General features: G+C 46.7%; 1 protein-coding gene across 4 annotated transcripts in view; it reads left to right on the top strand.

Annotated features, from left to right (window-relative positions):
- Atp2b4 (ATPase plasma membrane Ca2+ transporting 4) overlaps positions 1–16629 on the top strand; it is a 98669-nt gene extending 82040 nt beyond the window's left edge. For 2 of the 4 annotated variants that reach the window (XM_028764594.1, XM_028764593.1), the window contains 6 exons: positions 3284–3475; positions 3854–4067; positions 4734–4945; positions 6052–6159; positions 7380–7556; positions 15761–16629. In XM_028764594.1, the coding sequence (XP_028620427.1) occupies positions 3284–3475; positions 3854–4067; positions 4734–4945; positions 6052–6159; positions 7380–7556; positions 15761–16066 (1209 nt within the window). In that variant the 3' untranslated portion in view covers positions 16067–16629. Of the gene's footprint in view, positions 1–3283; positions 3476–3853; positions 4068–4733; positions 4946–6051; positions 6160–7379; positions 7557–10953; positions 11129–15760 lie in introns of all 4 variants that reach the window. The other 2 variants (XM_028764595.1, XM_028764596.1) reach the window with 2 other exon arrangements.
- Positions 16630–16635: the final 6 nt, after the last annotated feature.

Genomic DNA, 16635 nt, shown 5'->3' with positions numbered 1-16635 from the left:
TGTTTTGTTTTGTTTTGTTTTGTTTTGTTTTGTTTTGTTTTGTTTTGTTTTGTTTTGTTGAGACATGGCCTCTGTGTGTAGCCCTGACTGTCCTGGAACTCTCTCTACGGACCATGCTGGCCTCGAACTCACAGAAATCCACCTGTCTCTGCTTCCTCAGTACTGGGATTAAAGGCGTGCGCCGCCGCCACCACCACCTGGCTGAACCTATTTCTTATCTCTAGAATCATGCATTCCTTCAGTGTGCTTTGCCTTGTTTTAGTGACAGGCCATATTAGGGAATACAGTCAGAGGACGAAGGTGTGTCCCCTCTCTAAGCACACTGTGTCAAATGCTGCTGAGTGGATGAGGAAGCTAAGAAGTGAGCTTTCATGGCCTGGCTCTGTCTCTATACCTGTTTTTAAGGTGAAATGCTTCCTAAATTGGTGGTTTTCATGTTTCTCATTTAAAATCCTGGTGGGCCAGCCTCCTACTTTATTTCTAATTCTCTCTTTTGTTTCCAGCTTCTCTAATTTTATTTTTGCAGTTCTTAAGGTAAAACCTGTGATCTCTAATGCTGTTAATGCAATTACTGACTTTGTCTAAAAGCATCTAATAGTTATAAAACAACAACAGTAATAAAATCATTACAGAAAATACTCTCTTATTATCTGATTTTGAGACTGTGTCTCACTATGAACCTAGGTTGACCTCAGCCTTACTATGTAGCCCAGGAAAGCCTTAAACTCACAATCCCCCTGCCTTAGCCTCCTGAGTCCTGAAATTATATGCATGTACCACCACACTGAGCTCAACATTTATCTTTTAAAAAATTATTTATTGCTGGGTGGTATTGGTGCACGCCTTTAATCCCAGCACTTGGGAGGCACAGGCAGGCCGATTTCTGAGTTTGAGGCCAGCCTCTGGTCTACAGAGTGAGTTCCAGGACAGGGCTGGGGCTTCACAGAGAACTCCTATAAAAAAAAAAACAAAAACAAAACAAAAAAAAAACCAAAAAAAAACAAGAAACAAAAGCAAATATAAATAAACAAAAACTAATCACATAGGAGCCAGAGAGATGGCTTAGCAGTTAAGAGCACTGGCTGCTTGCCCAGAGGATCCAGGTCTGGGTTCTAACACCCAATATGACAGTTCCACTATCTCCAGTTCCAGGGGCCCTGATGCCCCCATCTGGTCTCCACAGGTGCCTGGTGCACACATGCACGCAAAGCACCCATACACACAAAATAAAAATAAATCTTTTTTGTTACAATAATATATAATACAGTGTACTCCGTCCTCTTAGATAAATGGTAGGTAGCATCCGTATGTTCTTTTCTATCTCTCCTGTCTTCAGTTAACAGTGTAGCCTGAAGATTATTTCATAGTAGTGAGTAGATGCAAGCATATCCCTCTTCTTCTCTTCACAGTGCACAGATGCTGCACAGATGGCAGCATGTAGCTTTATTTAAGTTTGGGGGAAGGAGACAGGATCACCTACTCTAACCTCCTGCCTCAGGATTATAGACAAGCTACCATGCCCTGCACTGTAGAACTTTTTGATAGGGAAACTGAATTATATACTCGTATCTAAATAATCTTCATTTGCTGCAATATAGATCATAAAATAATATTACTAGGCAAACAGAATAATCTAGCGCACACCAAAATAAAGAATAAGTCCCTTGGGGCTAGAGAGATGGTTCAGCAGTTAAGAACAATTGCTGCTCTTACAAAGGCCCTGAGTTCAGCTTGCTTGGCTCACAATAAATTATCATTCCTTATTCAGGGGATCCAGTACCCTACTCTAGCTTCTGAAGATACCTGTACACATGGGCACATATGCACCAAGACACATAAATAAAAATTTTAAATTTTTAAAGATTTTACAAGAGTAAGCTCCTGTGGGATAGGGGGTTTCAAAATGTCTAATAGAACACAGATTGGGGCTGTTTACCGTGACGTACATCAGCACTTGGGAAGTAGAGGCAGGAAAATCAGGAATCTGAAGCCAGCCTTGGACACCTAGTGAATTCCAGACTAGCCTGGATTACATGAAAGCTGTAGACAGCAGTGACTTAGGTGCTAGGATCGAACTGGAGAATGAAGTTCATAGGATTCAAACATATGGTGAAAGAGGATGTTTCAGGCTTAGAGAAATGATGCAAATAAAAGCCCAGACTCTAAAACGGAAAGGGTAGCGGCTGGAGGTATGGTTTAGTGGTTAAGAGCACTGATTGTTCTTCCAAAGGTCCTGAGTTCAATTCCCAGCAACCACATGGTGGCTCACAACCATCTATAATAGGATCCTATGCCTTCTTCTGGTGTGTCTGAAGACAGCTACCGTGTACTCATATAAATAAAATAAGGTGAATCTATTTTTTTTTTAAAAAAAAGGAAAGAGTGATTTGGAAGACTTTAAATAACCAGTAAGTTTTGAGCAGAAAGCTTGCCTAAGAGCAGGTTAGAGCATGAACCATGAATCCAGGATCGCTGTGAGGACATGGACTGTTACCCTAGAAAGTTCCCAGCCATTGACATATCTACTCAAAAATCCTTCAGGAGTCCCCAGTGACAGAGCTTTGAACAAGGACAGAACATCGAATGCTACAGGACCACTTCTAGAACAAACCACAGGGTTTCTGAAAGGTGCCAGAGAGACAGGAACTTCATTCAGTCCTGCTCATGTTGAAAGAAACATAGGAATTTGGAAGTAGAATAGATAGGGCTTGCCTGCATCCTCCCTTTCAGTTCTAAGGTGGAGGAGGAGTAGGGTGGGGATAGAGAACTACTCAAAGATGCCTAACTCCTCATCTGGGAGAAGATTCCAGCAACAATGTCAGGCCCTGGGTGAGTGATAGTCTCTCTTCTACCACCAAGCAGCCATGGATCCAGTTGCCACAGTGGGAGCCTAGCCAGGCTTACCACTTCCACCACATACATACCAAAGCATCGCTTTCTCTGTCACCTGTGGAACTATTTTAACCCAGAGTCTCCTCAAAACAAAGAGCAGAGGCAGCGAGGGAGGCTGAGCACTGTGCACACACACCTGCTACTGGCATTTCCAAGAGACTCTGGGAGGGGCTAGAGGATGCCGGCCCTTCTCTTGATCGCTTTATGGAGTCATTCCTGTAGAGTGGCAGGGAAGCAAGGTGGGGAGGGGGATTGTTTTCTGTTGTGGCTTCAGTGACCTCTAGTGTGTACATCTGATTCTGAGGCTTGCGGATTCTTAGGCCCTGCGTTCCGAGTGTGCTATGCTACGTACCCCTAACTGCTCACCATCTGCCTTCCTCTCCCACCTCAGGGCATCGCAGGCACAGATGTGGCTAAGGAGGCATCAGACATCATCCTGACCGACGACAACTTCACCAGCATTGTGAAGGCAGTGATGTGGGGACGGAATGTGTATGACAGCATTTCCAAGTTCCTGCAGTTTCAGCTCACTGTCAATGTGGTGGCCGTGATTGTGGCTTTCACTGGAGCCTGCATCACTCAGGTTGGGTGGGGCTCATATGCCAGGGATGGCTCAAGGGCTGAGGAACATAGGATAGGGGGAAACAGTGTATCTACTCAGGAGTAAAGACAAGGGTTTCCCAGTGCTGCTTGGACAGTTATCTCTACCAGGTTTACAGTCTCTACCTGTTCGATAAGCATGAAGATGTACCGACCATTAATTTAGCATTTGTTTTGTCAGCAACTATGAAGTGCACTTAAGTGGATTAACTTTGTCTTTTCAATGCAAGCTTGCAAGTCAGATGTTATTATCCCAAATTCAAGGTCTAGTGGGTAGTGGGAGCTAGGGCCTGCCCTTGAAATGTGATGATGGGCTTGGTTTCTGGAGCAAGCTGAAAGTCCTGGTTCTTCTTCCTACCAGGATTCCCCACTGAAAGCGGTGCAAATGTTGTGGGTTAACCTGATCATGGACACGTTTGCTTCCCTGGCCCTGGCCACAGAGCCCCCAACCGATTCTCTGTTGAGGCGCCGCCCCTATGGGCGAGACAAGCCCCTGATCTCCCGCACTATGATGAAGAACATCTTGGGCCATGCTGTGTATCAGCTCGTAATCGTCTTCCTCCTCGTCTTTGCTGGTAAGCCACAGTTGGGAAAGGGAGGGCAGCTATTGGGTGCTAGATTTAGTTAGGCACAGAGAATGGTTGAGAAGAGACGGTAGCACAGTAGCTGGTGAACAACAGACATACAGGCGTACTAGCAACTTTACCAGCGAGTGCTGCCTGTGCATTCCCAGCACATAGACATGGTGCACATAGCTTTCCACCATCCCACACCACAGGGACACAAACAGGAGTGGTGCCAACTGACAGACAAGATCAGATAAGATGAGACCAGAGCCAACATTTAAAATATTCCATTGAGTGGGACTGGAGAAACAATTATGCAATTAAAAGTACTTGTTGCTCTTGCAGAGGACCCAGGGTCGGCTCTCAGCCCCTTCAGATGGTGGTTCACAACCATCTGTAAATCCAGTCCCAGGGGATCCGGTGCCCCCCTCTGATCTTCAGCAGCACGGACATACATGCAGGCAAAACACTCATACACATAAAACAATAAAAAAATGAATCTAAAATTAAAAAACAAACAACATCCAATAACTAGTATAACTCAGAAACGGCCCAATTAGGATGGTCTTTCTAATGGTCATAAGCCATCAGTACAGCTGTCCCAGAATGTTCTGTCTCAAGCTGAACCCTTACTAAGACCACAGTCCCCCTCTAATAATTGTCCTGCCCTACCAGGCGACAAAATGTTTGACATTGACAGTGGGAGGAAGGCACCTCTCAATTCACCACCCAGCCAGCACTACACCATTGTTTTCAACACGTTTGTGCTGATGCAACTCTTCAATGAAATCAACGCCCGGAAGATCCATGGTGAGAAGAACGTCTTTGCAGGCGTCTACCGCAACATCATTTTCTGTTCTGTAGTTTTGGGCACATTCTTCTGCCAGGTAAGATTCTGTCTGGAGTTGGGATGGGAGTTCCGGGAGACAGAGGGAAGAAACTTGGGAGCTAGGACTCTCTATGTGCCCAAGATTAGGAGAGGGAGTTATTAAGATCAAAGCTAGGAGTGAACACCTTGGGAATCTCAGTCGGCTTTCCCAGGCACCTTGTTTTTAGAACTGAGTCAGTCAGGTTCTCCAAGGCAAGGTAGCATGTTACCTGCAAGTATGACTTACAGAATCCTTTCATGACCTTTCTGAATGTGCAGAAGTTCCATATGGTAACCAAGAGAAGGGTCACTCTCTTCCACCTCCTTCCCATGCCAGTGCATGTGAAATGTTTATGTACAGGTAGTGTAGGCTCCCCGTCTCCTGCCCTTTTGTTCTGAATGAGCTTATGACTGGAAATGCTGCACAAGTCACAGAGGAGTGATGGGTTGGTGCATACAGAGCTGCTGGGCTAACCCTGCCTGGGCTCCTGGTACGGAAACGAGGGTCAACAAAAGAACGTCTTCTTGGAACTGGAGACATGGCTCCGCAGTTAAGAGAGGCCCAGAGTTTGAATTCTAGCACCCACATCACTTGACTCTTGATCACCTGTTAATTCTAGCTCCAGAGGATCTGACACTCTCTTCTGGCTTCTGTGGCACATGGATCAGGATACAGACCCACACATAGACACAGACCCGTGCAAACACACACACACACACAATTTTGAAAATAAATCTTAAAAATTAGCTGGCTTTTTTCTCAGCAACGCCCCCCCCAATTACACACACACACACACACACACACACACACACGTTCCTCTTCTGTAGTGCCTTCTGTCTGTTACACACCAGCCTACATCACAGGAAGCCTCCAGCTTTCTCTCCTCCTGCCAGACCATATATTAATCGCAGTCATAATACTCATAGCAACTGCATGATTCCCATTTGAAGTGTTCTATAAAGATTGTATCTGTTGCCCTGTCTACAGTTTTTTCCTGTTCCACAAGAAAGTTAGGATTTGCACCTATGGGCCCTGCAGGGGGCACTATGGCCCTAGCCACCGTGGAGGTCTTGGCTGGTGGAAAGCCGACTCCCTGTGGCAGGCTGTCCTTTGCTCTGTTTCAGATCATGATCGTGGAAGTGGGAGGTAAGCCCTTCAGCTGCACAAGCCTCACCATGGAGCAGTGGATGTGGTGTCTATTTATAGGTATTGGAGAACTTTTGTGGGGCCAGGTGAGTGTGGTGTGCCTTCTACAGACCCCCAAGGCTGCAGACCTCTCCTCTCTGAATGAGAGGGACAAGGGGCTAGACCAGTCCCCAGCTCCTTGTTTCACCTGACCCTCCCCTCCCTTTCCCTCCATTATGATTTCAAGCTCCTTCTGTCTTGGGGTGCCAGGTTGGAGTAACCATTGCCTTCACTTCAGGGGCATTAGGTTCTCTGCCCATACCTAGGGATGGGGGTGGGGGAGAGCAAGCTGATGATGCCCGGGGCTGTTGCACTCTCGGCTGTGGTTCAGGGCTTTCCCTACCTCTTCTGTGCTTCATGGTGGCTGGTTGAATGCCCAAGTCCCACATGAGATAAATCAATGCTCCAGAGAAGAGGGGTGGGTGACACTCAGATCAGCACAGCCTTTGGAAGCAGCTGGGCTGGAATCACCCTTCTTTTCACAAACTGAGTAGCCATGGGCAAGTTACTTAACCACTCCATTTATCAGGGACCTCCACATAGGATAACAGAGTGACCACTAGTTGTTGTAAACTAGTAAATTCTTTCAGTACCAAAAATATGACAGTACCTGTTATAAGTACTCAGTGAATGTTGATATTAATTACAACAATGTCGTCATAGCTTCAATTTCCATCGTTCCCTTCATACCATGCTTAGTTCTAGCCTGGGCTGTTCTCTGCATCTTGAGTCTGTACTGAGTGCCCCTAGTGCCCCTTCACAAGCTAAAAATGGGATTAAGGAAGGGATGAAACTCTTAACTAATTGTGTTCCAATTCGTGTCTCAGTCCCTCCACTCCATATGTACAGTGTGTCCCTCTCTCTCCCAGCTTGGTTTGCCCTAGGCCCCACTTCTTTCTGATGTGTGTGCCTGCTTTATAGCTCTGTTCAGTTGTCTTTAAAAGACAAGGATCACACTGGGAAGGAAGAGATAGCCAAGGTAGACAGAGTGTGAGTGTGAGTGTGCAGACAGAGAGTGTAATGAGGCATGTGGCTGGGAGATTACAGGAATCAAGTCCCCTTCTGTGTGTCTATGAATGCTGGCACCTTCCCAAGAGCAATCCGCTGGAACAACGGGTTAATCGTCTGGGCAGATTGGTGCTTCTTGGTGCTACCCAGATGGGAAAGGCTTGTGGTTTAGGAGCCTCCCAAGGGCCTGGCTCAGGCCAGCTAACATCTTGTCTTCTCCAATGTGGCTGCTGCCCCCTTTGGCTGTGACTGCTCTCAGGTCATCTCTGCAATACCTACCAAGTCTCTGAAGTTCCTGAAGGAGGCTGGGCATGGCAGTGACAAAGAAGAGATCAGCAGGGATGCTGAGGGAATGGAAGAGATTGATCTTGCTGAGATGGAGCTTCGCCGAGGCCAGATCCTCTGGGTCCGTGGCCTGAACCGGATTCAGACTCAGGTACTCTGGTGGCTTGTCCTTACCCTGGGAGAAGAAATCTCCCTATCCTGGGAAAGGGTAGGAGAGCAGTAATCTTAGCAGTCACCTTTACCCCTTCGTAAGGCTCATTGTTCAAGGGCAGCCTGTGTTCCTTAACCTCGGGGCCAACAGGGCCAGAGGTCTCCAGGGGATTCCTCTAGGAGGGAATAGTCAACAGACTGGACCATGAGCCACGCACTGTTCACAGAGTTCCTCAGCTGTGGTTAGCCCTACAACCCATCCCACCTCCCAGGTTTGTCAGTGGAGCTGTCTTCCCATGTAAAGTGTAGTCCGGCACCAACCTTGACCCCAAGATAGGGAATATGTAGCCCCTTCCCTGCCCTGAAGGAAGAAATAAAGGGCCCTGAGTTTATAAAACTGGAAGGAGAAGCCAGCATTCCTGGTGGTCACTAGGGACCTTCATGCTGCTGTGGTGGTGAGAGCTGTTGTCCAGGGAGGTCTTTATTAAAGAAGCCACCTTCTTCCATTGCTCTGCCTTGATGCAAGGCCTCTCGGGAATCTAATGATTAAGTAGCTATAAACAGCAGTCTCTCGGTGCCTGATATCTTTGGAAGGATTCAGACTTGCTTCCCAAAAGGGAAATTTCTGAAACGGAGCACAAGTGAGTCCCCCGCTGTAGCCCTATTTCCCCCTCCCACCCCCCACTTTCCATGCATAGCTACCTTCTGGGTGAGCTGACTGGCCTTGGTGGTGATCATGCTTTTTCTCTGCTCCAACCCTTCAACCATTTGTTGTTTTAATCCCAAGATTCCTGAACAAACCATCAGTTCCAAGATCTTGAGGGGACTCTCCTGAGCAAGGCCTGTTTCTTCCTCCTAGTTGGCGAGAGATCAAAATATTTCATTTTCAAAAACTGACCTTTTGGCTGGTTTAGAAAATTGCCTGGCTAGCCTGCCTCCCAACCCCCCATCCCCTTTAGTGTACAGAACAATTGAATTCACATTTCAAACTATTTACCTGATAAGAGCCGTCCTCCCCTGAGGAAGTCACCAGGTAGAATAATGGGCAAGATAGAGGTCAGACCCTGGGCTCCTTTCCTCTGTCTCTCCTAGGAAGGATCATGATTCATAACCTACATATACCACCTCATGATATCAAGTCCCCACCCCCACTGAGTCCCTTGGGTGCCTGTAGGTCTTAGCACCTGGACTCCCATCTCTAAAGCCCCAGTTGCTAAATCCTTCAGGTCTGCTCCTTTCAAAAATAACCTCTTTGCTTTTCTTTTCTTCAGGATCACCCACCTCCTCTTCTACTGTGTGATTGCTTTTGTTGTTGTTGTTGTTGTTTTGTTTTGTTTCTGTTTCTTCCTAGCCAGGATCCCTCATTCCAGAGCCTCCTTGCTTCTTGCCAGTCTTCCTTCTGGGGAGCTGGAGTCATGGCCCTTCCTTTTCCTGCACTTCCAGTTTGCATTCCCTCTCCATACCCCTCTGTTCGATCTCACAGCACACATACCTTTAGGCATACTTCTTTCCCTGCTAAAGAGTAAGGTAGCTGGGCCAAATTGACTTTAAAACCTAAATCTAAGGCCAACCATGGTGGTACACATCTACAACCTCAGCACTCAGGAGGCTAGGGTAGAAAGATTCCTAGTTAAGCAAGCCTGGGCTGTATAGCTAGATCCTACCTCAAAAACAGACAAGCAAAAGCCTAAACTTAGGCTCTAATGGCAGCCATTTAAAGATGCCACTGACAAGATCCATCCATACCATTGTAACTGGCACCTAACTGAGCAAATGAGGCTGAGTGTGGTAATGCACTTCCATGTCCAAAGCTCTCCCACCCCATCAGGAGGGATTTTGTTCTGTCTTAGGATCCTAACAAAAACCCTTACTCTGGCTGCTGGTCCCCAATTGCAACATGTTTGGTGGGAGATGTTGCCAAGCTACTGCCCAGTCCTGGCTTGTATTTCCCCTTTCCCTGGTTCTAAGCAGTTCCTCCCTTCACCTTTACACTTTAGTTTGGGGGAGGTAAAAGCCCTAGAAAGCAAACATTTGAAGAATTAAAGGGCTGGACTTTTGGAACAGTAAACTTGGAATACAGTTTCACTGTGGAAGTTGGACCCTATAACACTCTGAACTCCTAGGGAGGAGCCTCTACCTTCTTCATGGGACTGGAACCCTCCCAAGGGCAGCCCTCACCTCCTACAGCTTCAGCCCGCAAGCCACTGAAACGTGGTGAAGTGTTTTTTAGCTCACAGTTGGTCTCCACCCCTAAGCATTTCATGGCTTCTCCAGAGGCTCTATACACAAGAACAAGAATCTGACTCAGGAGGTGCCTGCCTTCTAGGGGTGCAGTCACAGGATCCCAGCAGATCTCTGAAAGATAAAATCCCTTTCTGTTTGTTCCTTGTTACTTAGGGGGTCAAGGAAAAGGGTGGTAGCTTAATTAAGACTCCAGACCATTGCTACTGCGGGAAATCGGTGATATTAATTGCCTCCATCCCTAAGGAGCAAGCTGCAAGCCAGAGGGTTGCTCTGATAGGCGGGTAGCCGGAGAGCTGCGACCTCCAGCACCAGTCTGTCAGGGAAGGCCTCCAGAGCTTAAGTGATGCAGCGAGTGAGATTCTGTCTCGTGGACCAGCAGAATCCTGAGCTCCACTGCAGCTAGAGGAAGCATTGAGAAAGACACCTCCTCCAAACCAAGCCATTCAGTCTAGTGGTCTTTTCACTAAGGCCAACTGTGTGTGGACTATACTGCCCATTCTTCTTTACATACGTGTTAATTTCCTGGAAATTTTGCAAACAAGCAAACAATTAGTTGACTTAGTTGATTTAGAGGCTCCTGAGCCTTACATTTCACTAATATATACTTTGTTTCTAGTATGTCAAATTGCATGCCTTATTTTTAAGAGTACAGGTCAACATAAGGAAAAACCTTAGCTGGGCGGTGGTGGCGCACGCCTTTAATCCCAGCACTTGGGAGGCAGAGGCAGGTGGATTTCTGAGTTCGAGGCCAGCCTGGTCTACAGAGTGAGTTCCAGGACAGCCAGGGCTACACAGAGAAACCCTGTCTCAAAAAAAAAAAAAAAGAAAGAAAGAAAAAGAAAAGAAAAACCTACCTGTTAGTGGTGGGGAGAAGTTCTTTTGCATTTTAAAGGCCTTTGGACACTTGTCATCCTAGGCTACAGGGAAAAAGAAAACCGAATCTGACCTAGGTGTTTGAAAATCCATAGCAAATTTTTCCTTAAATGTGGTTTGCAATTACTGCCCTCCCCCACCCCATCCTCACCTGCTGCTCTGGGTTTGAGGGAATATCTCTTTTGCTTTCCTACCCCTCTCCCCAGCCCTCCTGACCCTGCCTTCCTCTTCCTTCTCTCTGACTGTGGAGCAAAGCTGTCTCACTCTCTGATTCTTTGCAGATTGAAGTAATTAACCAATTCCAGACGGGAGCCTCTTATAAGGGAGTCCTAAGGCGACAGAACATGACTCAACACCTTGATGTAAAACCGGTTATTAGCTGCTATTCAGAAGCAGTTGCATCAATCAGAACCTCCCCCTCCATCTCTTCTGCCGTTACATCTCCTCCTGTGGGCAGTGAGTGAGAGTATATTACAATGCATGATTTACTAAAGCGACCACAAGAGAGCACGTGGCATCCACTTTAACCAACCGTGGTTACTTGTCCCTTTTGAGTCACCCACCCACCCACCCCTTTGAACTTTTGACTTAAGGGAAGAAAAGAAAAAAAAATTCTCCCCACCCCACCCCAGCTAAAACTAGGCTGGACACCCTTTCATTTTATTTTTTTTAATGTTGGAAAGTTATTAAACCTTAACTATTTTAAAGACAATAACCCTGTTTTCTGATTGTCCCTCTGCATTGCTTGCTGCCTCTTTCCTTGAATTGTTTTGTTTTTCTTTGTTTCATTCCAGTTCTGCTTGTTACTTTGTTCCTCCTCTCCTCTTCTAACTCTGCCCCTTTAGATGTGAAGTTAGTCCCCGGAAGGGCTAAGAACTCTGTGTACTCTGTGTACTCGGGGGTGAGGGAGCCTCTGCCCACGGGGCACTTAGCCAGGGTCTGTCCTAATGGAGCCAGTGCTGAACTTGTTCACTGATTTACAGTCCTTGTGGCTACCAATGTACTGTTTGTTAGCTGGCAACAAAAGTTGAAACTTAGATTGGAAAGAGGAAGTCAGTTCAATGGTGGTGTCTTACCTCTCAGAGATGACCTTAAATCCAACTCTAGTTCCAGAACCAATTAGTGCATATATGAGTAAGAGAAGTAAAACTTCCTTTTGGCCCGCGTGGTGGTATACAGACAGCATCCCAGCCGTCAGGAGGCTGAGGCAGGAGGATTGTGAGTTCTCACCCTCCCCTCCTCCCTTCTCATCTTTTCATCTAGTTTGCTTGTCCAGTCAGCCCTTTGTATCAATGTACTGTAACAAACAGTACACTTTACGTACTTTTAGGAAACCCTGTCTATTCAGACTTAATTAGCACTTGTCAAGTTTTAACCTAGGACATCCTGCTCGCCCAGGTAAATTATTGGACACCTGCTAATGCCTTCCTGTTTCTGGCCTAGTTACCTTCCCAGAACGGAAAGCAGAGGGGAGGCAGGTAGCATGGTTTCCAGTGAGGGAAGATCCTCTGTCATCATACGTGTTACAGACTTTCAATACTGGACTTTAAATACTTGAGTGTCCGGTCCATCCCTCCCACAGCCAGCCCTGAGTTGCCCTTTGCCTGTGATCATATGATGGCGGGGCAGCTTTTCCAGGCTTTGACTTGGTTTTGCCTTTTAACTCCCCATCAGAGTTCTGGTATGAGTTTGGAATTGAAGGTGGGGCTACAGTGATACCTGCAGTTTCTTGAGGCCCAAAGGCAGGCCTGAAGACACTAAATAAGTCTTGCCCTGCAAAGAGCAAAAACCTCTCCTTCTAGTCCTTCCACATTCCTCTCCTAATCTCTTCTCTCTCTTAGTTCTGCCCGCCCTTTCTAACTAGTCCTGCGTAATCATTCACTTCTCTGGTAGAAAGAGCTAGTGCAGGCTGTCCTGGGGACTTACTACTGGCAGAGGACAGAGACCAGTGGGCTCAGAGGAGCTGGTAAACCATATACCCTGAGCCCCTAAAAGTTTAGACCAAAGAAGAAATAGACCACACCTACTCTTTCTCTGGCATTTCCCTTCCCTGGAGGTCTCAGGAGTTGCAGTTCTGTATTTTAAAACCTCACCTTTCCCATCCCAGAGTCTTTTAAATGACTTTGTTTGTGCATCCGATCTCCCCAAGGTTCCTAAGGCTTCCCTCTGGAAAGAAGTCCCATACTTCTCTACCCCTGGCCTATGAAAGGAGAGTAGAAAAGCACAGTATTCCAGTGAGGAAATGGCACCGTCATCAGATCAGCACTAAGCTTCCTAGTATGCTCCACACTCACCTGCTGGTCCAGTCTGCTTTGGGCTCCCTCCTAGTGAAAGAGCTACCCTTCAATCAGCCCCTCAAGAAACATTTCCTGGCTAAGCAGAGGAGCATGTGCCGCCTATCCCCATCCCAGCTCAGCAGCCCTCTTCGTCCCCACATACCGCTCACATACCAGATCCTGTGCTCCAGGCCCAGAGGATGCCAGCCTTGGAGCAGCTAGTGATATACTTACTGTGTGACTGACTGCCCATCAGCACATGTTCTCTGAGCCAGTGTTGGAGTTGAGCATTCTGGCACAGCCCCATGCCTCTATGCCTTACCCTTTCCCCTAATCCCTAAACCAGGTGGTTCTCCCCAGTTCCCTGACTTCTTGTTTGGGCTTCCTTCCAGGTGGCTGGTACCCCTTAGTCTCTAGAAGTCCTGAAGTCTAAATGGACAACTGTTCTTTGCTTCTCCCAAGGGTGGTCCTATTTTTCCCACTGGCATCTCCCTCTTCACTTTATCTCCTGTATTTGTTTGCCCACAAGAGGATTAATAATCACCCCAACAGGAGAAAGAACAATCCAGCAAACAAGTTCCAGACCCTTCCACCATAATTTTCAAAAATCAACTTCTTTTATAATGCCCATATAATTGTTGCAATAAAGTATCCAGTTGCAAAAGCAAACAAACTAAAAACTAAAAACAAGAAGTTTAAAGATATAAAGGTCCCTACCTTCCTGTAGGGCTGTAAAGGATGTAGAGGTGGCAGCATTAGATGAGAGTGTTCCTGCCCTGCAGGCTCCAGACCTGTCTCTTGGCCAGGGCATCTATACCAGGGCTAAGGGAGAAGACTGAGTTTGAGCTCACTTAGTCTATCTTGTCTTGCTCAAATACGTCAAGTATTGCTTACAGAAAACTTGGGGCCACCCAAAGACTTGAGGGAGCCTCCATTCTGCCTGATCTTACCCAGATCTGAACAGAGGCAACCTGACTGGTGAAATTCGCCACCAGGTGGCCGGGAGAACCACAGAAGGGTGGAAAGCAGGCCCTCGCTACTATTCCTGAGGTTCCAGATGCCTTTACATTTCTTATGTATGCTGCAGTGTTGATTTGACAGTTGAGTGGCAGAGCCCATTGCCTTCCAAGCTCTGACCACTCCAGTCATGGGTGGGTCTGTAGCTATAGAGGAGAGAGGCCAGGGAGAGAAAGCCTTAGCCAGAGAAGAGAGAGCCACAGTTCTGATGGTGAGGCTCCTGTAGGCAGTATCTTTTAGGGATCTGTAAAATTATGAGAGGACCGGGGACAGGAAACCCAGCTGGTTTATTTGGCTGACTGTTTGTGTGTGCTGCTACCTCCATGCTCTTGCTTCTTCTCTAGGGATGTATTTTTTGTTTAAACAGCAGATGAATTAAAGAGACACTCTTACCACCTGGCATCCACTCCTCCTCCCTAACCTCTGAACCCTAACAATTTCTTTTGCATTAATCTCGTTTCTTTTCCAAGGAAGAATGAGTCTGAACCAGACTAGGACTGACCACTTCCCCAAACAAAGGACACCATAGAACCACCAGCTTTTCCTGGCCTCTCTCTGTTTCTCTCTGGCATCCAACCCTCCCCAACACCTCATCCCAGTCTAACAACCCAGATTCAAAGCCACACTTGAGTGACATAGTCCAGACATGTAGAATTGGCAAAGCAAAACAGCAACAACAACAACAAAAAGAGGAGCTCAGGATTAAGCAAAAGTGGCCCCCAGGATTCATTGCAGTCAATCTTCCCTAGACCCCTGAGTGACCAAGTTCCTTCTTCTATGCAGTAGAACAAAGACTGACAGGGCAACATGTGTGCCCATTTACCCAGGAGCACTACAAAGTGTCTCCTTCATTCTTTTCAACTGTCCCGCCAGAAAAGCCACTCATTTGAAGCCAGCCTCCTGGATCAGGTTTCTCTCCCGGTCCTCTGCATCCCCACACAAGGTCCTGTTCCTCTTCACAATATGCAAATGGCTGGGCAAAGCAGCATGAATGCACACTTTGGGTTTAGGCAACATTGCTATGGATTGGACATGGACGTGCACTTGAAAGATGAACACCAGGCCTTCCTGATTAGACAGGGAAAGGCTTCTTTTCATACCTGTGTTTTATCTGCATCTTCTAGGGACAGAGGGCTTGGAGAGGAGGAACTCCCTTTTGTGGGGGAGGGACACAACAGAGGCTGTGGGATATAAAGGGATGTGCATGTCTTCTGAATGAACAGTTAGGGACTTTTCATTTCCCTGCATGCTGTGGAATGAAGATTGGTTTGTTTGCCTGTGCACAGTATCCATGGTCACTTGTCACCCAGTGTTTATCATGTGCAGTTTGGTGGACGTTGGCTTTTGAGAGGTTGAATAGATAACAGAGCTGCTGTGTGTAATTTTCCCGTCCCACATTCACAAGAGGTCTGGCCTCAATACAGAAAGTCACCTGTGTGAATTGCCTTTTAAGTTCTTCCATTAATGTCACCTAGTTCCAATATGCTGTCCTCTATCCAAAAGAACTAACCGATCTCTTGGTTTTTTTATTTTAAGAGTGGGTTCTTTGGGAATGCTAAGTTTGCTTTGTGCTACTTTTTGGAATGCAACCTTTGAGACATCCTCACTGGCTGCCATCGGTCACTCCACGCCCCAAGCTTGAGATATGAGGCGCGTGATGGTTTGAGTTGTTGAGCCATCGTGTTTTGTAGCTGGGGGTTTTATTTCTCTCCTCAAACCACTAATTTTTCTTGTTCTGCTTGTCAATTCTCACCTCCCCGTCTTCTCATCCTCTTTCTTATTCTCCTGGTTACAGATCAGAGTAGTCAAAGTGTTCCATAGTTTCCGAGAAACCATTCATAAATCCAAGAACCAAATCTCCATCCACACCTTCATGACCCAACCTGAATACGCCGCAGATGATGAACTGTCACAATCATTCCTGGAAATCCAAGAGGAAAATCCTGCATCGGTTTCTAAGTCGGGAACTAAAGAGCTCCTGTTGGATGGTGAAGCCGCTCCACATGACAACACAAATAACAATGCCGTGGACTGCCACCAAGTGCAGATTGTTGCCTCCCATTCCGATAGCCCTCTGCAAAACCTGGAGACACCGGTCTGAATTTCCATTCTCTGAGTCCCACCCCTGCTTTCCCTTTTTCTCTTCTTCTATCCCATCTGTATGTGATGGTGGGACTTGTCATTGTTATGTCAGCTGCTCCTAAGTGTGTGAGAACCCCCACCTGACTATGAAGAAGCAAGAGCTCAGTCCTACATGGATTCAGTCAAACTCTGGGCAGGTAATGGTGGATCCACTCCTCAGGTGTACCAGTTGTCATTTTAAGGAAATGGTGACAATCCTCTTGGCATCACCCAACCCAAAGTCTCCACAGCATTCCCACGAGTACCACCATGCCCTTCTGACTCGGAGATTTTATCCAATGAGTTTCTGCCATTTATATTTACAAGCTAAGTTGTGAGCCCAGTGAGAGACAAATGCCCAGTGTTCATGTTTCAGTAGAATGATTATTTCTAAACCATTTTTTTCCTATTTTGAAAATGTACACTCTAAGGCCTCTAGCTCTTTCTGCCCTTCGGTCTCCTTCAGTCTGATGTCCCCCAAGGTTCTTTGGATCTTATATGATCTCTCTCTCTCTCTCTCTCTCTCTCTCTCTCTCTCTCTCTCTCTCT

The sequence above is a fragment of the Grammomys surdaster genome, unplaced genomic scaffold (genome assembly GCF_004785775.1).
Source record: "Grammomys surdaster isolate TR1022 unplaced genomic scaffold, NIH_TR_1.0 145, whole genome shotgun sequence".
Classification (NCBI taxonomy): Eukaryota; Metazoa; Chordata; class Mammalia; order Rodentia; family Muridae; genus Grammomys; species Grammomys surdaster.
This window is presented reverse-complemented; position numbering and strand designations above follow the sequence as displayed.